Raw genomic sequence first — 21,543 nt, 5'->3', positions numbered from 1 at the left:
TGGATGGGTGGGCCGGTGGGTGGGTAGATAGATGGATGGATGGATAGATGGTTGGATGGATGGATGGATGAATGGATGGTTGGATGGATCAATGGGTGAGTGGGTGGGTGGGTGGGTGGGTAGGTGAAGAGATGGATAGATGGATGGAGCAATGGGGCAGGTTGCTGTGCTCTCCCCCAGATGGTGCCAGGTTCTTCACTCTGTTCGAGCTGCCAGGCACTCCAGCACAGAGTCAGCATTGCTCTGAGCTTCATCCAGGAGGTGAGAAATTTTTTCATGCATCTGGATAGGATAAATTAAGGGATGTATTATAAACAAGCTAAAAACATTGCCTTTAAATAGAAATCTCCCCCACAGAGTGTGAGGGAAAGAAGAAAACCCACAAGGGAGTCAGGGCAGGCCGCTGGACTGGATCCAGCTCTGCCAGCCTGTGTGACCTTGGGCAGGTTGCTTAACTTCTCTGGGCCTCAGTTACCTTCTCTAAAGAAAGGAGGGGCACTAGATGATCACTAAAGTCCTTTCAACTCTAAACTTCTGATCTTCCGGGGTATAGAAAGCACAATGCATGTGGAGTGGGAAGCTTTGGGTTCAAATCTTGCCTCTTCTGCCTCTTTAGTCTAATTGACTGGCCTTTCATTTTGGCCCAAGCCCAGTCTCCCAATTCTGTTACCTCTAACCTAGCCCAATCCTTCATTGTCTGTTACCTCTGGATCGCCCCTGGCCACTTCCCACCCCTAATCGTATCCCAGTCACCCCAGACTACTTGGCCACTCCTAGATCTTTCCCACAGTCTTTCTGTCTATAAGATCCATCTTGCCTCTATCAAAGTGCTCATATTCCTTGAGTCTAGACAATGCTTACATTCCTTAAGTCTGGCCAATATGGCGGATTTTTAGAATCATACCTAACCTCTTTCAATGTTCTAATAAACCTTGTCTTTGGATAAAAGAAGGCTTAGTTTGACTTCATTCAGACAGGACTCGTGTCACTACTTCAGGGTCCCAGCACCTCTACACCTCAACACCTGGACGTCAGCTTCCTCAGCTGTAAAATGAGAGAGCTGTACTCGACAACATCTGAGGTCCCATTCACCCGTAGGAGATCCCATGGTCTTAGAGTTCACCTAGTCTACCTCTGGTTTTGTAGGTAAGCCTTCTTGGGTAGATGGATGGATGGATGGAGTGATAGAGGGATGATTGGATGGATGGATGGATGGATGGATGGATGGATGGATGGATGGAGTGATGGATGGATGGATGGATGAGTGGGTGGGTGGATGGATGGATGGATGGATGGATGGATGGAGTGATGGATGGATGGAAGGATGAGTGGGTGGATGGATGGATGGAGTGATGGATGGATGGATGGATGGATGAGTGGGTGGATGGATGAATGGAGTGATGGATGGATGGATGGATGACTGGGTGGATGGATGAATGGGATTCTTCTTGGAAGGGCTTCATATCTGGCACTGAATGCTGGACTTGGAGCCAGAAAGAGCTAGGTTTCAATCTCACCACTAAAAGTGGTTCTGAGACCATGGGAAAATAACTTGACTTTGCTAAGCTTCAGTTTCTTCAACTGTTAAAACAGGAACAATAATCCATGTGGTTCCTGGCTCATTGGGTGGTTGTGAGGCTCAAGGAGGATTGTGTTTGTAAAGCATTTTGTTAAAGCAAAGGTGTTAGAGAAAAAAGTCAGGCTTCATTATTGGTATGACTTGGCCCCATCTTTCCACTGAGGCTGCCCAAGGCCCCTATCAATTCCACTCATGTCTCCACTTCTAGTCTCTTTTTTGGTCCCATCCAGAGCTGAGACATTAGCTGGGGTTCCATCACAAGTTATGGCAGCCTCCACAGCTGAGTGATGGTCGATGGAGAAAACCAAAGAGGAGACCGAAGGAGAAAGACACCCCTAGCAGCTTGGGATGAGCTTTTGAGGACTCATGCAGGTGGAAGCCTCTGATCACTCTATGCTTAATCTGGGACACCTTGTATCTGCTGAGAGAGGCAGGGGCTTCCCCTAAAATGCCTCAGGGACTCCTTCAGCACCCAGCCATGTTGCAGAGCTGGGCACAATGGAAAAACTCTAGAAAGCACAATGGGTGCTTTCTGGCTGACTATTTGATTGTTTGGCAATGTTGGCACTCAAGAAATATATTGAACTAATTGAAAATAAATGAGTTTCCAGGACACAAAAATTCATATCTGCCTGGGATGGGCAGGGAAGGCTTTACCAAAAAGGTAGAAATTTAAGTAGAGCCTTGAAAGAGGGTTGCATTTGGAGAAGTAGAGAGGAGGAGATGGCACTGAAAAGGACCAAAAACAAGCTAGGAAAAACAGTTGGTGCCCCAAGGAGCTTCCACTCTAATGAGGAAGACTGTACAGTAAAGGGATTAAAAGGGATGGAAAGACCTGTAGAAGCACAGGACCAACCAAGCTGAGCCCCAACGGAGTGGGGCTGTCTTGGGCACCCTTCCAAGCGAAGCTCTCCTGGGTGAGCTGGGGTTGGGGCTTGGGGTGAGGGTGGAATTAGGGTCAGTAAATGCAAAGTTAATTTGAAGAGGGAAAGAGGGGGAATCAGGACATGCTTCCTGAGCTTTGAAGCCAAGGGGGGCAGGCGGGGGGAGGAGGGGGCTGGGGATCTGGACTCTGTGTGATGTTAGACAAATCACATCACCTTTCTCGACCTCAGTTTCTCTATCAAGTAATTGGGCCCCTGTATTTCCAAATCTATTCCCCTCTCACAAAGGGAAGAGGACAGAAGGCTGTCCAGGCACGGGGGCCTGCCAAGGCTAAGGCACTGGGCCGGAAGAGTGGACGCAGAAGTCTGGGAAATAGCCGGCGGCCAGTTTGGTTGGAGGGGAGAGCGTCCCGCGAGCGGGCATAAGGAAGACAAGGTGGGGGGAGGCGGGCGGGGACCAGAGGGCGGAGGTCGGGCACTGCCTGGGGGGAGTGGAGGGCCTCAAGCTCCTGCGAGACGGGACTCTGGGAGGTATCTCCCACCTGGGGGGCCAAAAGTTCCTTCTAGTGAAACCTTCCTCTGTGCTATCGTGACTCTACGCGCCTCCAGACTAGGATGTCGAGACTGGAGATGAGTCCAGTGGGAGTGGGGAGAAGATAAAACGGGGGAGCTTGGGGGGAGCAGCCCCTGAGTGCTGTGTTGAGAGGAGGGATCTGCCTCATTCCGCTTGGCCCCGGGGGATGTAGAGGGGGCGCGGCTACCTGACCCTTCCTGTCATGCCGGCGCTCCATCCATGGACCCGGCCGCTCAGGGGAAGGAGGGAGGGTACCCCTCACGGGGGAATGTCTTCTACCAAAGGCTGGCTGACCCCTTGTCTCGAATGCTACAACGAGGACTCTTGGCAGGGGTCTGGCGGGAGCAATCATCGATCGATCAACAAGCACTCACTCATTCAATGCTTCCTCCATGCGAGGGCACCAGGGAGCCCCAGAAAAAAAGTGAAGTGTCCTTTCTATCGGACAGGTATGGGTTAGGTTGGATGGCTCTGAGTTCTCTTCCAGCGCTCTCTGCGCTGGATCCGTGAAGTGAGGAGTGAGTCTCAGCGTCCCAGGAGTCGGGAGCCTGCATTACCCTGGGTTTCCTGGCTGAGGACTATGAGCCAAGAGAGGGAAAGACTCCCCCAAAGTAGATCTAGACTCTGGAAATACTTGGACACAAGGATTGCCCTCAGTTTCCCCATCTGGAGAAGAGTGACTATCACATTTCTCCCTATGTTTCCGCCCCTCCACCATTTCCAGACTCCCAGTTTTTTTGCAGGCCTTAGCCTAATCAATTTAGGTGGAGGACCCATGGGTTCTACCACAATAAGACTGTGGCTCAGTCAGGCTTACGTGGACACCCCACCCCACCTCCCACTTCTTACCTGTCTCCGAAATTGTTCATCACTTATATCCTTTAGATTGATGAGAACATTAAAATAGGCCCCAAAAACGCCTGTTTCTAAAGCTTTGGTGGCCACCTGCAACAAGCCCAAAGCAGAGAAAAGTTTGTCTCACATCCTGGAATCAACTGGCCCTCCTCAGATATCCTGGAACCAGCTGGCCCACCTCAGACAGGAGCCAGTGCCCTGGCCTCCTCCATCTCCTGACAGGCTGGCTGCATGACTGACCAAGTCCCTCCTCCCTGGGCCTCAGTTTCCTTATCTGTGAAATAAGGGGGTTGGACCAGATGGCCTCTGCAGTCTCATCCAGCAGTGCCCGGGCCTTTGTGCTCTCTGTCCCTTATGGCTTTGCCGGCTTCTCCCAAGGATGCTCGTCTCTGGGGTGGAGTGTGCACCACAATGTATAACAGAAACTTGAACTACTGGAGCCTAACTATCCTGTGTCACCAGGTGGAATTTGTCATAATCTGTACAATAGTCATTCTGCATTCACTTGGTTTCTCCTATTTGGGTGATCAGACTGAATTCGTTTGATTTTATATTTCATCTAGGATTCTACAATGTTCTGAGCATTGATACAGTCAGCAGAATGTCATCCACAAACCTCCAGAGCATATGAAAGTATGAAAGTGTACTCTTGAGTGCGCTCTCTCTCTCCCCCATCTCCATCTCTCTCTCTCTCTCTCTCCCTCCCTCCCTTCCTCCCCCCCCATCTCCATCTCTCTGTCTCTGTCTGTCTCCCCCCCTTCTTTCTTCTCTTTCTCTCTCTCCATCTCCCCCTCTCTCTGTCTCTGTCTTTGTCTCTGCTCTCTATCTCTGTCTCTCTCCCTCTCTCTCTTCTTTCTCTCTTCTCTCTTTCTCCTTGAAAATTTCTTGAAAGATGCTGTCCAGACTCTTTTATCATGGCTTTCAGGTAGTCCAATTATTCTTAAATTCTCTCTGTTGGATCTATTTTCCAGGTCAGGTATTTTACGTTTTCTCCTATTTTTTCATTCTTTTGATTTGTTTGGGTGATTCTTGATGCTACATAGAGTCATTAGCTTCCACTTGCTTGATTCTAATTTTTAAGGAATTATTTTCTTCAGTGAGCTTTTGGTGGGCATCAGCTCTGAGGACCCAGGGTTATCTCCATGCCATGAGGAAATGTCAAAAGAGGGCTTTTGGTCCAGAATTCAGGTCACATTTTCAGGATGAAAATTCTGTGCTCTGACCTGCATTTGACGAAGTGTGGCCATTTTAAGCAGCCATACCTACAGACTTTAGCAGTAGGTTGTGACCTGAGGGGAGGAGACAGAGTTGCCAGGCACTGGCCTGACTGTCTTCTGCACAACAAAGGGTTGGCTGATTTCCTAGGTCCTGTCCAATTCTAGATCTATGATACTAGGAACAATAAGGTGATCCCACCACACCAAGAAATGCATTCTGTTTTCCCTCATCCATTCAACAACAAACCCCTGACGAAGTTGACTTCCACTCATGGGTATGTGGGTTTGTGGGGGAGACCGGGGCTGAAGGCAGCTGGGGCCATAACTATGCAGGCGCCACCAGGCCAGCCCTTTGCCACCTCAGTGGATGGGAGGAGCACACTCTGCTCCTGGGCCCAGTACCTGCAGGTCCGATTTGCATGCCAGGTTCCCATAAAGCGCCATCTCCCTCAAAGTTGGCCACAGGGTATTCACTTTCTGAGCCAGGCCCAAGGGGACCCCAATGGCCCTTTTCAGCCCTTCCTGCATGGCAGCCGTGTGCCTGGAGAGAAAGAAGAAGTCACCTGGCTCCCAGTCCCTGCCTGGGAGAACCTGGAGAGGTATCTGGTCACCCAGAACCTGCTTTCACAAAACTGCATAAAAAGGCTCCACAGCAGAAAACAGATTAAGTCAGGGCTTTGTCTGCTTCAGAAAGGGCTCTTTATCTTTAAAATATGACGATTTTAAATAACCAGCTCTCCTAATGACAGGGTAAGGGCTTTGGACTCCTCCCTCTTTGAACTTTCCCAGGAATTCCAGCGACACAGCCCCTGAACTCGGGTCCCTGCCATTTGCCAATAGTAGTTTGAAATATGCCTCAGTTTCCATAAATGAAATTTATACCCAACTCTGAAGGAATCCCTTTCCTGATTGACAATGTCGCCCTCTAGTGCGACAGTTACATGGCAGGGAAGTTGCATCCAGCCATCTACCCAGAAGAGGGGTACTGCACACACCTTTCCTTTTCCTCGGGTGTGTTTTTGGGCATCTTCATTGCTTCCTGAAAAGAAACAAACCCAAGGAAAGCAGATCATCAGTTTATCAGCTGACATCTGGTGACACACCTACTGTGTGCCAAGCGCTAAGTGCCAGGAATACAGAGACCAGATGAGAGAGACCTGCCCTCAAAGAGTGGGTGCACCTTCTATTGGAAGAAGAGAATATTCTAGGGGGAAAGAGCAGAAATGACCACATCCAATGCTGTTATCGACTTTGGAACACCACCAAGGCTCACATGAAGAGCCAACAGCATTCTAGGAGCTTTTTACTCTGCCTGTGTGGTGGGGCTCAGCCCACAATGGAGGATGACCCAAGGGCCCTGCTCCAGAGGGACTCTTGGAATTGCCACTTCCCTTGGGCTTTGTAGTTTAAAAAGAATGGTGCCCATCTTACTGATGGGCAAAGGAATGACTCCACATGGTTCACTGGATTAGGCTCATGCAAAGACAAGGTGGACCACATGGCTAGATTGGGAAAAGAATTCCAGATTCTAAACCATCTAGTTATTACTGAGCTACAGCCCCAACACTACCTCTCCATCCCCAAGCCTCTCAACCAGCAGGCTTGGACTTTGAGAGGCATGTGAGACAGCCTGGAAGAGTACAAAGAATACTGGGAACTTGGGGAACCTCCAAATCAGGGGTCACAATTTGTCTTGCCCTGGGTAGCCTCGGGCAGACCACTTCACCACTCTGGGTCTCAGTCTCAGAACACACCTCTGATCGGCTACCTGCATGAGCTGGGGAAAGTCATTCTGTCTATCCAGGTCAGGAAAAGGAGACTGCTACCATCCCCTCAGATCCCAGGCTTCTCCTGGGCCCTCCAGCCCTATGCCCTTTCCAGTTGTCACCTAGGACCTCTGGCTCCCCGTGGGACCCCCAGCATTAAGCCCCCTCCATCTCCAGTCCAATGGCCGCCCCTTTCCCGGGAGGCCTGTCACTTGCCATGTAGCCACTGAAGGCTTCTGCATCCGTGTCCACCATTACTAGCAACTCCTTCATTGATTGATGAAAGGGGGGAATGAGCCTCCTCATGGCTGGGTCCAGGTGCTCAAACTGCCGTTTTCCATAGGTCATCAGCCCCACCATAGAGCCCAGTGCTGCCCCCTGAGAAGAGATGGGCTCCTTTACCCAATGGGTTCTTTTTATTAGTATTATTATCAGCTGATCACTCTTCCACCAAGATGGGCTTAAATAGTGCAGGTGGGGAAGGGCAAATAGAGGTTGGAGGCTAGAGTTGGGTGCACCTTGATAGAGGTCTTTTGGTCCTAAAGAAATCACCCACTGAAGGTTTGGGAGGATCACAGATGTAAAGTTAAGGCTAAGGGGCAGCCTCCAAAGCCTCATGAAAAGGAGATTAATTTGGGGTCTAATTTGCTTTTTATCTTTTTTTTGACATGAGGTTTATTAATTAGTTTATTTTTAGTTTTCAACATTCATTTCCACAAGATTTTCAGTTGCAAATTTTCTCCCCATGTCCCCCCTCCCCCACCCTAAGACAGTGTGCATTCTGATTACCCCTTCCCTCAATCTGCCCTCCCTTCTATCACTCCCCTCCCCTTATCCCCTTGCCTTCTATTGTCCTATGGGGCAAACTAGATTTCTGTACCCCATTGCCTGTGTATCTTATTTCCCAGTTGCATGTCAAAACGATTTTTAACATTTGTTTTTAAAACTTTCATTTCCAAATTCTCTCCCTTTCTCCCTCCCCACCCACCGTCACTGAGAAGAGAAACAATTTAATATGGGTTATAGGTGTGTAGCCGTGTAAAACACTTCCATAACAGTCATGTTGTGAGAGACTCTATTTCCCTCCATCCTGTCCCACCCCCCATTTAGTCTGTTCTCTCCTTTGACCCTGTCCCTCCTCAAAAGTGTTTGCTTTTGACTTCCCCCTCCCCCAATCTGCCCTCCCTTCTATCATTCCCCTTACTTTCCTGTCGGGTAAGATGGATTTCCATATTGGGGTCTAATTTGGAGGTCTTCCTCTGGATGCTCGTCCTCAGGCTAGCTGACTGCTGGAAAATCAGTCAATTTCTTCAAAGAAATACCCTTCCCTAATTTTTTATTTCATTGGCCTAAGGAACTCCCAGGCAATGAAGCCCCTTTACCAATATAGATCAGCACCCTCTTTGCTACTTAGTCTTAGTCCTAGAGCCCAGAGAAGAAGTTTGCCCAGAGGCAGTGGCAGAGGAAAGGCTCGAACACAGGTCTCTCTTGCTCTGAAGTTTGCCCAGAGGCAGTGGCAGAGGAAAGGCTCGAACACAGGTCTCTCTTGCTCTGAGGCTTACTCTCTATGCCCCACGCCCCATCTCCCAGGCCGGGCCCCCATCCTGGGAGAGCTTCCTCCTCCAGGCAGTCACCAACAACAATGTAATCTCAGGGTTGCTCCCCAAACTTTGCTTTTGTATTGTATTTACCTAAAGAAATTGGCTGATTTTCCAACGGTCCACTAGCCCCAAGACAAATGCCACTCAGAGATTAGCTAGAGTGAGACTATCCAATTGGTGATTCTGGCTACGAGTCCTTCCGGGTCACAAGGGTATGGAGTAACCTCTGAGGGATCAGGCAAGGTCTTGTGGAAGAGGAGGCTGTAAGCACCACGAAGGCATGGTCCTCATCTCATCTAAACATCCTAATTCTCTTGGGAATCACTCCAAGGTTCTGCACCCAGTAGGTGCTTAATAAATGTTTGCTGAATGGGATTGAACCAGAAGGCTCATGAAACTGCTATTACCACGGCAGGAAGCCATCAGTGTATGAGAGGCAGAAGGTCAGCCCCAGCCCACTCCCATTCATCACAAGCAGGTGGGCAGTCTTTACCATAGCGGCCACGGCTGCAGCCACAGAGCCACCCCCAGGAGCGGCAGAGCGGGCCCCAACGTCCTGGACAAAAGCACGAAGCGACTTTGAGCCTAAGCTCCCCGTCATCGCGCCATCCTGAACCATGTACCTACGGACCAAGAGGCGAGAGAAAAGGTGAGGGTGCAGGAAACACCTCAGAAGTGTCTGCATTCCCATAGTTGGGCACAGTGCCTGGCGCGCAATAGGCGCTTCATCAATGCTCATTGATTGATCGGCTGCCATGAAGCAGCACTTAGAGAAGCAGAGGCTGCTGGGAGCTCCTCGTGTGATCTGCCACCCCTTCCTCCCTCTCTTCCCACCCCCTTTTCATGAAGGAAAATCCTATTCCAACAGCAAATGAAGCCCTGGGCTCCTAGAACAACCAGCTCAGAAGGAACCTAGTCAAGGTCACCAAATCCTCCCTCTCCCCCTCACAGCACAGGTGACTCATCCAGGGTCACACAGCTAGGTGGTCACAGATCAGAGACCTGACCCTCCCATTTGGACACCCTGGGCCCTGACAGGGTCTCACTGGGAAGGAAAGACAATGCAGAAGGACAAGGAAGGAGGGCTCCTCCCGCCTGGAGCACTTCCTGCTCCAGGTCTGCAAAGCTCCTTATCCTGTCCTCTCCTGAGCCTCAGAACAACCCTGTGAGGTGAGTCCTATCTCCCACCTATTCTCATCCCTGTTTACTGATGGCCAGATTACATCAAATGACTTCCGAAAGCCCTACAGCTAAGTCACCTCCTGACTCTAAAGAGCTCTGCCCACCTTCCCTGGGCCAAGCTGCCTTCATGGAAGTGGGCAGGACAGCACCGCCCATCAGGCATTGATGGCTGGAGCGGGCAGTGTCTTTGTGGGCATGAACTGTGCATCATTGCCCTGCCTCATGGAGGGAGGAGGGCTGAAGCATAAAGGTTTGACGGATGACCTCCAGTGACCCTCTCCTGTGCCTGGCTCTAACCTCAGAATGCAGACCCTGAGGCCAGCAGCCTTTGAAAGGACCATGATACTGTTGCCAGTGGCATTTCCAATGAGCTCAGCGATGAGCTGGGTGCTATGTAATTTGGGCAGTGGCTTCTAGGAGGCCGAGTCCTCTTCTCTGGGACATGGAACGGCCTCCCTCAGAGCCCAAGAGCTGGGAGAGAGGACCTGGGGAAGCCTAGCTGTACTGCCCAGTAACCTCAGACAAATTCCTTAACCCTCCTGGGTCTCAGTATCCTCTGTAAAACAAGGATTGGATGGAACCCACTCATCAGCTCTACGTCTATGAAGTCATGATCCCATTTCACAGGCTGGTCTGCCCAGAGAAATGCTGTGAGTGGGGAGGTCAAGGTGGCCGTCTCTGGATGGCTCATCCCAGAGCCCACAGGCATGTCGCGAGACACTCAGGCCAAGGGGGTTCAGGGCCCTTCCCTCCAAGCTCTAGCATGAGGGGATGGGCAATTCCCCCTACTCGATAATGCGCTCCTTTGGATGAAAGGGGGACAGCGAGTCCAGGCCCAGCCGGTTCACCACCTAAAATGACAAGAGACCACATGGCAAGAACAAGATGAAAAGATGCCCAATTAACCAGAGGCTCCTTCTGATTGCTGGGAAGGCCAGAGATGGGTGTGACCCCGGAGATGGCTGACCTGTGGCTCCAAGGTCACCGGAAGGCTCCCCAGGCTGGGGAGTTTATTTAGGGGGTGAGGCTGGTCAGGGGATGGGGGAGGGAAGCAGGCGGGAAGTAAAGGCTGCAGAGCCAGGAGAGTGGGGAGAAGGTGCAAGGGCTCGTTTAGGCTCAATGTGATCATTGGAGCTGAGGAAGGGGCTGCCTCTGCAGGGGATGGACTCCCCCTCGCCAGAGGGCTCAGGGAGAGCCTGCAGGGGCCCGAAGGTTGGGCTCTAAGGATATTCTGGGTCTGTGCCTAGGAAGTAGGAATCCTCAGTTCTAGCCCTGGCTCAGATATCTGAGCCATCATCTCCATGTGCTTCCAGTTCTTCCTTATTGTAAAAGGAGGATTAGATGCGGCCTCTTCCCTCCCAGGAGTCTGTAGTTGGCTCTAAGCCAAACCAGGGCTGGGCCTACCAGTCGGATTTTGTGCTCCTCCTCCAGAATGAAGAGGCTTTCCTTCTTGCAATAAAACTCTGCTGCATCGAGAAGGGCCTTCAGAGGGACCAGGCCCACCAGCTGAGAGCCCACAACTGGCAGATTCAGCTCCTGGCAGGCCAGAAGGAAAACACATCAGCAAAGCAGTCTCAGAGGGCTGCGCTGGAACTATGTGGGGATTATCTGCAGTGGGCCAACCTTGGGGGCTCACCTGGGCATCTTTGCAGGTCTCCTCATATACCGTGTGGAGGGCAGTGATTTCGAAATCCAGAAGGTTGGTGGACACCTGTGCAATGTTCTTCTCATCCAGGTACCAGCCTATGCCCTGAACCTTTCTTAGCCTCCCAGGCTACAAAAAGAAACCTATTTCACAAACTCTGGGCATGCCCCTCTCTTTCCCTTTTCCTTGCTCTCAGGGAGATCTGGCTGTGATCAAATTCACTTCCTTTATCAGTGACAAGAACATAGGGTCTGCTTCCTTCTCCCTTTCCGAGTGACCAATCAGGTCTAATGGCTTGGCTCTGACCCCATTGGTAAGAAAGCGGCTGACAGGCCTCTGGCATGGGCAGGACCAGTGTCAGATGTACAGAGCAAAGAGCAGATCAGAGGAGGAGAGCATCAGTGCACAAAATGGAATTAAACAGTGCACAACATTCCTGTGGGCAAAAAACTGGAGAAAGGCTCCATTATTTAGTAAACATTATTGAGGAAACCAGACCAAATAAGGAGGAAAATAAAATGTAGATTTTACTGTTGGGCCATAGACCATCCCAAATTTCAGACTGGATCTCAACAGATTTCAGTATTAAAAGGGAATAATCAAAAAGTTAGATAAAGACGGGGCAGCCAGACCCCCCACACCCCAGCGCTGGCCTGACCTGAGAAGCTGAGGGAGTGTGGATGATAGCCCTCTCCAAAAGGTTAGGTGGGGCAAAAATGAACCATAATAGCTCATCCATCCCTTCCTCTGTGTCCCCACCCCCTCAGATCCCCTACAGGTCCCTCTGTCCTCCTCATGCAGGCTTCATATGGTCTAATAAGTCTGCTCATCTCCTCCATACTGGTCACAGAGCCAGAGAGCTGGAAAGGGCCCTAAAGGTCACCTAGTCCAGCCCACTCATTTTACTCTTTACAAAGCTGAGGCCCAGAGAAGTAACTGTCTAAGATCACAGAGCTAGCTGCCAAAAGAGCCTAGACTAGGTGGGGTCTTCTCCTTCTGCAGCCAGGATTCACTCTACCATCATGGCAGTCTCTCTGAGTAACTTCTTGTTCAGGAGTGGGGAAACTGTGACCTTCTAGGTCCTTGGGGTACAGTCTTTTGACTGAGTCCAAGTTTTACAGAACAAATCCTTTATTAAGGGGATTTGTTCTATGAAGTTTGGATTCAGTCAAAGGACTGCACTTGAGGACCTAGAGGGCCACACGTGGCCTCAAGGCTGCAGGTTCTTCACCCCTGTGTCTTGCTGCTCTTCAAGCAGGATTCTGTTAGGGGAGAAGCTCCACTGAGGTCCCCTGGGATGTCCTTACCTGGTCCTTCCCCCGTCCCTGCTCCCGGATGTTCAGGGCAATCCGATGGGCCTGCTCTTTGGTACAGATAAGGTTGATATTGAATGCAATAAGGAAATTCCGGGCCCCTGTGACTGTGGCCCCCCATGTGGGCATGAAGGTGCTGGGACCAAAATCAGGAGCCCACTCAGCCTTCTTGAGCTGTGGGAACAAAATGCATTGGGGCCGAGGAGCCCAGGGTCAGCAGGAGGGCTGACTTTTGGAAGTGGCCATGGACCTGTTTGTCCATTAAGAAATGCTTCTGGAAACCAGAAGATGGGCAAATGCCCCTGTTCACCCTACTTCTTCCCCTTCCCCTACACATACCTTTTATGACTTCAGCACTCTTCCAGACACATGGGAAAAGGACATGTCTTTCCAATGATAGGTCTTAGGAGACCAGATAGGAAATTTACCCAGGGAGATAGAGCTGGAGTTAGAATTTATCTAGTCCAAACCCCTCATTTTACATATGAGGAAACTGAGGCTGAGAGAGAAAAGGGACTTGCCCAAGGTCACTCAGGCAGTAAGTAGCATAGGTAAGATTCCAGTTTAGTTCCCCTGGTTCTAACTTCAGGGCTCTGGCTTGGCTCTTATTAGGGGTCCATGACTCCAATACCAGGTGAGCATGGTGGTCCCTGAGGTTCCTACACAGCTCTAAGATGATGCAATTCTGTGATTCTCTCACCAACCTATGATTCTCCCTGATTCCTCTTTCTCTGTCTCAGAACTCATTATCTTCCCCCCTTAAACCCTCCTCACCTCTCACCTTCCCTATCACGGTAGAGAGCACCCCCAGATACCCACAGTCCCTTAGCTCACAACCTGTCACCCTGGACTGCTCACTCTCTCTCGCCCCCCACATCCAATATGGTGCCAAGGCCTGTGGATTTCACCTCTGCAACATCTCTTGTTGATTTCACCTTTGCAACATCTCTTGTCAATTTTACCTTTGCACATCTTTGCTTTCACCTCAGAAGTATCTCTTGTGGATTTCCCCATTGAAGCATCTCTATAGATTTCACCTTTGTAACATCTCTTGTCTATTTCACCTTTGCACATCTTTGATTTCACCTTTGAAGCATCTCTCCAGTGTGCTCCCTTCTCCTCCGACACTGTCTGCATCCTGGTCCAGGCCCTCATCACCTCACACCTGGACTATCGTAATAGCTGCTAGGGTGTCTGCCTGCCTCCTCTCTCTGCAATCTGAAACATCTTCCCCTCAGCTCTCAGAGTGATCTCCCTAAAGCACTTCATCCCACTCCCATACACACACACACACACACACACCCAGCCTCAGTAAACTGCTGTGACTCCCAATTAACTCCAGGAGCCAATATAAAATCCTCTGACTTTTGAAGCCTTTCACAACCTCCCATATTTCTCATTTTCTTACCCCTTCCTCCCCCCCTCCCCCATACTCCGGGATCCAGGAATACCAGGATCCTGGATGTTCCTCACACATGACATCCCCAACTCCTTGCCTTCACACTGGCTGTTCCCCATACCTAGAATGCTCCTCCTCCCCACCTTGCCAAGTCAACCCGATCCTCCTGCAAGACTCAATTCAAATTCCACCTTCTGCAAGAGTCACCTCCCACTTCCACCCCCACAGCATTTGAGCTCTATTTTGTTTGTTGTTTCTCCCATTAGACTAGAAGCTCGTTGACGGCAGGAACTAGCCTTTGCCCTCTTTGTATCCCCAGGGCTTAGCCCAGTGCCTGACACACAGTGGGCACTTAACCGATGCTTGATGACTGACCATCTCTGGATCTCAGCTCCGTGCCCCCACACACACACATTGTGGCACATATGGCCCAGGGCTCAAGGATTCAAGGGAACTCACTTTTTCAGGCAGAGCTTCATATTCGCCTGCTCGGATTGCAGGCAATGTTTTCCTCTGGTCCTGCTGAGCTGCTTCTCCGTACAAATAAACTATGGAGAAAGAAGGACCACAGGATAGTAGTTGGACTAGCAGGACACCACTAGGGGGCCACCTAGGACAGCTTAATGGGATGCTATGAGAGGACTACGTGACAGTGGTCAGACTGGACACCAATAGGAGTCCACATGGGACAACCTAAAAAGACACCACTAGGTGGCCACTTTGGAACAGCCTAACGGGACACCCCTCGACCCATGATTACTTCTCTCTTGGAAGGAGCAGGGACTCAATTCAATTCATTTTGCTATCTGCTAAAAACCACAGGAGATTAGAGACCTGAGGGTCAGCTTGTCCATCTCCCTCATTTTAAGACAGGGACACTGAGGCCCCAAGAGGGGCGACATGGTTTAGAGAAGGGTCCCATGGCCAGTTATCAGCAACATCAGGACTAGAACCAAGGTCTCCAGGAGTCCAGGACAGGACTTTTTCCATGACTCCACATGAGCTTAAGGGGAAGTAAAAGGAAGACCGCAATTGGTACCAAGCCCCTTTTAAATGGAGTTCAGTTCATCTGAGTATATATGGAAAATGGAAATGGTGAGATTCAGTGCATTGTCATGGACTTCTCTGAGCCTTGAGTGAAGTGAAGCCAGGTGAAGAAAGAAGAACCAGAAGAATCCACACACTTCTTAGCTAAATATAAATAAAAACCACAAGCAAGGTGCCGGGTTCCTAGTAATGGCGCATGTTTGGTCCAGGAGGCTTAAGAATAAAACCAACTACCCTCTTCCCACGAGAGAGTCAGCCAGGGAGGTAGAAAGAGGCAGACTTGGCGACACCTGGGCACTGAAATCTATTTGTTCTGAGGGAAGATTCCAGGGTGGGGCTAAAGGGGAAATGACTCCCAGGGGCCAAACAAAAGACAAATTCCACATTTTAATTTTAAAACACCCACCCTCCAGCCAGTAGGGAACAAGGCAGGAGGGGGAATAGACCTCCCCTTTTGCCCCTACTCACCTGGCACCCTGAGCTCCTGTGACAGTTGCTGGCCAAAGGTGCGGGCACACAACACACACTCGTCCATGGTAACATTCTTCACTGGGATGAAGGGGCAGACATCGAGGGCACCCATTCGGGGATGTTCACCTACATGAGTCAGAATGGAGAATAGACAAGGCGATGGTGGGGGCCAGGGGTGCAAAAGAAAGGAGAGAGCTAGGATCACAGAACTGCAGAGTTGGAGGGGTCTGTCTCACCCCCTCCTGGTGCAGAGGAGAAAACCAGGCAGACATTGGATCCAGGCTGTCAGACTCTAGGACCTGTCTCTTCCCACTCAGGAGATCTTGGTTTGAATCTTAGCTTTAACAGTTTTCTGTGTGACTTCCTTCTCTGGGCCTCAGTTTCCTCATCTGTCAAGTGAACAAGATGACCTCTAGGGTTCCTGCTAGGTCTAAATCTTCTGAGCTTTCTGAGCATCAGTTGATCATCTATAAAATGGGGGTGATAATCCTTGAACCACTCATCTCACAAAGTTCTTGTGAGGGGAGGGCTTTTCAAACCTTATTCTATTTTTATCAGGGCTTGGATGGAGATGGTCTCAGTACAAGGAGCTGTTCATTCAATGGTCTCCAGACTATTACACAGTTAAACAAAAGTAATCAATCCACAAGCATTTACTAATGCCCTACTATGTTCCAGGCACTATACTAAACACTGGGGATGCCAAGAAATGCCCAAACAGCCCCTGTCCTCGAGAAACTTTCATTCTAATGTAATGGAGGCAGCGTGGACATTCCTGTGCTCCTTCAGAATACACACAGAGCAGACAGAAGGGAGCCTGGCTCCTCAGTCATCTTTGTGGACCAGTGCCATATCCGGGCGCTGGTGGGCCACAGGGGGTCTGCCATAATGGTGGGCTCCCAAGACAGTCTATTCCTGAGTTCTCCAGGGTATCTCAAAGTCTGTATTTCAGGGATTTGTCGCCTCCCAGTCCACAGCTGGAATTCTTAGGGAATGTATCAATACTTCTCACTCTATGATGCTCCCCTCCATCACTCAGCTTTCCTTGAGACCCAGAGTGGCATCAGAAAGACAACACGTGTCTATTGAGTCACTCAGTGTGACACTGCAGCCTTTCTCGCCTCCAGCTGTGCCTGTGGCCTTCTGCTAAGACAGCTGATGAAGCTAACCTTGTTTGCTCAGCCTGGCAGTGAAGGCTGGCAAAGGAGAGCTGGTGGCCATTGGTTCTCCTGTCCCTACCTTCACCACAGCCCTAGCCTCCACGGCTGCTACAAAAGGCATTCAAGGTTAGCAGCAAAGTGGGTTCCAAACTCACAAAATCCAGAAACACAACGTCAGCCTGGTTATACAGAGGCCCACATCCCATACATCACAGGCCAGAGCAAGGCTCTTCTCACAGACCACACCCAAAGATCACAGCTCTAGAGCTGGGGGACCCTGGGTCAGTCCCTTGTCCTTTCTGGGCTTCACCTCCTTTGTTTCTGAGATGCAGAATGTACTATCCAGCTCTTGGCTCTAGAACGGGAAGAGACCTCAAAGGTGAACTGATCTAAGCCTCTTGTTGGACCAAGGCAGAAGCCAAGGTTCCCAGAGGGGAAATGTCTTTCCCAAGGTGGCACAGTTCACACGTGGCAGAGGCAGGGGCAGTGGCCTATTCCTCAGACTTAAAGTCAGTGCTCTTTTCATGAGCTAAATCTAAGCTTTGTCTAAGGAGGATCTCCTGAAATAATCAGAGAAGGCATAAGAAGACAAAAAACTTGATCCTGCCCCTTTTGGGGGTTGGGCTTCCCCAGATCTAAGCTAGGTCTGTCTGATGCCAGAGCCAGGGCCCCTCCTGGGAGAAGCCACTGGGCCCTCGGCCATTGTCTTATACAAATACTATCTCATTTGAACCTCAAAACAACCCTGAGAGGTGAGTAAGAAGGAAAACATCAGAGGTTGAGACCTACAAATGCTGCCAGTGGGACTCAAACCCAGATCTCCCTGCCTCCAGGCCTTGTTCTAACCACTGCACCACATGCTAAGGGCCTAAGCTGCAGGGCTGATGCCTAGGGTGTCCACCTCCCCATTCTCCTTTCACCTTTGTGTTTGGTCATGTCAATGAGCTGGAAAGCTACCCGAGCAGCCTTCAAGGCCCCCTCCACGATATCTTCAGGGGTTCCCACAAAGGTGTACACTGTCCGGTTGGTGGAAGGGCCTGCATCTACATCCAGTAAGACACAGCCTGCGGTCTGGGAGATGGCCTGGGCAATTGCATCGATGACCTGCAAAGAGACGGGAGTCCCAGGACAATCATTCAGGCCTCAGTTTCCCCATATGATCACACCTTTTCCAATAGCATTTACCAAGTACATGGCTTCAGTGGGGCCCCAGAAGAGCCACTCTGTGAGAAAAGCACCACAGGGATTGTAGTGTCCAGCTCACAAATGAGAAACATCCAGCTGAGAGGAGCAAAGGGCCTCGCCAGTTGTCCTCCTGTTAATGTCTGAGGAACTGCCATCTCTCCTGGCTCCATTTCCCATTTGGCCACACTGCCTCTCACAGGAAGAGCTTGGTCTTCATTGCAACATTGAAAGCTAGAATCAAGGGGTTGAGAAGTCCCTTGCACTTCTCTATCTATGCTCCTTTGACCTTAGAGATCAGTAACTCACCCCACATCTGAGAGATAACCAAGCTGAGGTCCAGAGAGAACCAGGGTCACACAATGAGCTAGTGAAGGCTTACCTGATTGCTCCTCATTCCAGGCCAGGACTCTTTCCTCTCAATACCAACATGCTTCTGCAGCTCATGGAGGAAAGGGCCCTTCTACTATGCAAATATCTATCCCAGAGGCCACTAGGCTTGACCAGATAAAGACAATATCTGAGCTAACCTTGTTTGCTCAGCCTGGCAGAGAAGGCTGGCAAAGGGGAGCTGGTGGCCATTGGTTCTCCTGTCCCTACCTTCACCACACCCCTAGCGTCCATGGCTGCTACAAAAGGCATTTGAGGTTAGCCACAAAGTGGGTCCCAAACTCACAAAATCGATGTCTGAAATTCCCCTACCACACAGCAGCCATGGCTGCCATTTCTAGGGGTTTGAGGCCACAGACACACATTAATTAGCCTTGTGGGTTCACATCCCCTGCCACCACCCAGGACTCTACCTCCCAAAACTGATCTGAGGGAAGATCATGGAGTGCCCCTCTGGCCACCCAACCACCCCAAGCCAATGGGTTTCCCTGGTTCCCACAACTGAGAAAAACCGAAACCAATCACCATTTTAAAATTTCTATAGGGTGGTCATGGCTTTGCTGTTCTGATCAGTAAAGAGATTTTTAAAAAAAATCAAATTCATGCTCATTTCTAAGAAAAGAACATGAGCCCTGGGTCACTATGTACATTTCTGTTTAGAGCCAGGATAAATGGAGACTCCTGGAGGAACATCTAACAAGGTGTGGATTTTTCAAATCAAGACATGCTTCCCTGGGCATGAGAGCCTGTGAAGCTGCATAGTTGATGGGCCCCCTTAAATACATGGGATGTGAAGCCCAGAGAGGCCTCCAAGATGGCTGTCTGACCCCCCCCCTCCTCTTTCAAAGGGAGGGAAACTGAAGTCTTCAGAGGGACAGGGGCTTTTCCCAGGTCACACAGAAACAGAAATGACACCAACATTGCTGACTCTGGACCCAAGTTCTCTTGTACTGCCCAGTACTGTCTGTCTACCCAACAGGTCAGTGGGATCAGAGGTGGGAGCAGAGTCTTCATCTGAAGCCCCCTCCCACAAGCTTGGGATGGAGCTAGCTCTCACGGTTGGAAGTCTCTGAACCATCAATGACAGATCTCATCCCCCTTTGGACAAAAGTCAAACTTTCGGAGGGTCATGGTGTCCTGGAAGGCAAGGCACATGCCATTCAGCGTAAAGCCACTCATTTTACCAAAGAGGAAACTGAGGCCAGAGAGGGAAAGGAAGTGCCGGGAGCCCAAGATCATAGGGTCAGACATTTGAAACTGAAAGGGACCTGAAGTATCAGTGAGTCCAATGCTCTCATTTTACACATGAAGAGAGTGAGAGACGGAGAGAGATAACCCAGGGGGCTGTGTGCGAATCCTCCCTCTGATCCTTCCATAGTGATCCCACCCTCGTGCCCCAATCAATCAGCAAATTCCCAGCAGATGGAAGAAGGTCATGGGTGAGGAGCGTCACGGATGAGGAAGCCCAGCAACCTCCGCGGCCAGCCACAAAACCTGGGGAAATGATCTTTCCCTTTCACTGGGCTTCCTCTCTCCCCTGCAGGGTCCTCGCAAGTGGTGTCCTACCTCTTGGTTGTTGCCCTCGGAGAAGTTGGGGACACACTCCACCAGCCGAGACATCCTGGAGGTGCGTCCCTCGGGGGTCCTGCACTGAAGCTAACCAGTGGTTAAATCGCGAGCTCTGCCAAGGATGGCCAGGGCGCTTTATAACCAGGACCCACTAAACTTTACCCTTCCCTGTGGCTTCTTATTAACCACCTGAAGTCACAGCGCGTCAGAGAGCTTGGACTCTCCTTGTTCAAACAAGCAAAAGACATTGGGGGGAAGGGAAGAGTAAAGAGAAACCCTAGGACAGACCCAGCTTCCCCCTATCTGACTCATGTGAGCTGGTCTTTGCTGTAGGGGGACAGATGCAGACACACCCGAAGGAGACCAGGCCTGGCTTCAGGATGACAACAAAGAGAGCCAATCTGAGCCACAGAGGTACCCAGGACAGGATCCTGATATCAGGGAGGGATCTGGTTTGGCTGGGTGAACAAGGTGGCCGGGTGGCCCCAGGCAAGCTCCCAACCCCAAACCAAGGACAAGAGCAAGAGGTCAAACATGGGAGCGGGGGAGGTTCACGTTTGCAGGTGCTTTGTCTATTCATAAGAGCCTGGTATAAGGATGCCAGGAGTAACAACCTCATTTCATAGAGAAGGAAACTGAGGAATTGCTTCCTGGCAAAGCCATCCAAGGCTTTTTTCTCCAAGCCAAGAGCTCCCTTCACTTCCTCTTGAAGCCTGCTACTGGGGAGGGACAGATCCTGGAGGTCTGTGTCCAGGCCTGGAATCAAGGAGGATCAAAGTGTCCTTAATCCGATGACTTTAGGTCTCTTCCCATGTTTCATGTTTTATACAATAATAATAATGGCTATCATTAACATGGCACCCAAAGGCTGGCAAAGCCCCGTGCAGAGATTATCTCATTTAACCCCCACACCCACCCTGGGAAATAGGGAAACTGAGGCTGAGAAATGGTTAAATGACTTCCCCAGGGTCACAGGCAGTAGCCTCCCTTTTAGACTCCAAGGCCAGCACTTGCTCACCAAAGGACCACAAGCAAACTTGGCCTGGCCTCTTCCTAACCTAGGACAGGCAGATCATCCTTGCTCTTTTCTGGGCAGGGGAAAGAGCCAGCTATGCCTGTCCTGAAGCGCTGTGCGGCCATGGGCAACCTCCTCACAACACCGGCCCAGGGAGCAATGGAGTTTGCCAGAGGCTGGCAGGGAGGTCATGGTGCAGCTCCCCAGGACCCCAGGGGCTGCTGAGCCCAGGTCAGAGCCGAGGCTGAGGAAGGACTGGAGTGTGTTCAAAGAGCCTTCAGGCCACAGCACCCTATCAGGGGAAAGGATGGCCTCCCCACAGAGCAAGTGTTAGGCTTCATTCAGGACCCAAGCCAAGGGCCACCTCCTCCAGCTCTTCTTCAGCTCTTGTAATTAGCGCTTTCTCCTGTCTCAAACTACCTCTGGTTTCCTTACTTATGTCCATGTAGAACAGTAAATGAGGGAAGGAAGGAAGGAAGGAAGGAAGGGAGGGAGGGAGGGAGGGAGGAAGGAAGGAAGGAAGGAAGGAAAAAGCATCTAAGAAACACTACAAGGTAAGCCCTGTGGGTGCTAATAGAAAAAGGCAGCAATCCCTGTTCTCAAAGAGCTTACACTCTAATGGGGGCAGACACCCCAGAGAGGAGGGCAGACAGGCAAGGCCCAGCTAGGGGGCCCTGTGGCCTGGCAGCCTGGA

At 50.6% G+C, this 21,543-nt stretch overlaps 1 protein-coding gene across 1 annotated transcript; it reads right to left on the bottom strand.

Annotated features, from left to right (window-relative positions):
* Positions 1–86: 86 nt before the first annotated feature.
* Positions 87–20,007, bottom strand: FTCD (formimidoyltransferase cyclodeaminase). The gene is made up of 14 exons (XM_036769395.1): positions 19,832–20,007; positions 17,614–17,797; positions 15,531–15,659; positions 14,475–14,563; positions 12,611–12,790; positions 11,295–11,432; positions 11,063–11,194; positions 10,448–10,509; positions 8,970–9,099; positions 7,092–7,253; positions 6,105–6,148; positions 5,512–5,650; positions 3,887–3,982; positions 87–282 (listed from the first exon to the last, which is right to left on the bottom strand). Exons 1-14 carry the CDS (start codon positions 19,883–19,885, stop codon positions 196–198), a joined length of 1,626 nt encoding a protein of 541 aa, XP_036625290.1. The 5' UTR covers positions 19,886–20,007; the 3' UTR covers positions 87–195.
* Positions 20,008–21,543: the final 1,536 nt, after the last annotated feature.

The sequence above is a fragment of the Trichosurus vulpecula genome, chromosome 7 (genome assembly GCF_011100635.1).
Source record: "Trichosurus vulpecula isolate mTriVul1 chromosome 7, mTriVul1.pri, whole genome shotgun sequence".
In the NCBI taxonomy this organism is placed as follows: domain Eukaryota; kingdom Metazoa; phylum Chordata; class Mammalia; order Diprotodontia; family Phalangeridae; genus Trichosurus; species Trichosurus vulpecula.
The sequence above is the reverse complement of the archived record's forward strand: the minus strand, read 5'-3'. Positions and strand labels throughout refer to the sequence as shown.

Bases quoted from the DNA above. Each gene is read 5' to 3' on its own strand.
- FTCD (XM_036769395.1), bottom strand. From the start codon at position 19,885: ATGTCTCGGCTGGTGGAGTGTGTCCCCAACTTCTCCGAGGGCAACAAC. The intron at 11,195-11,294 runs GTGAGCCCCCAA...CTGGCCTGCCAG, and splicing joins AGACCTGCAAAGATGCCCAG to GAGCTGAATCTGCCAGTTGT. The intron at 10,510-11,062 runs GTAGGCCCAGCC...TTGTCATTTTAG, and splicing joins AGGAGCACAAAATCCGACTG to GTGGTGAACCGGCTGGGCCT.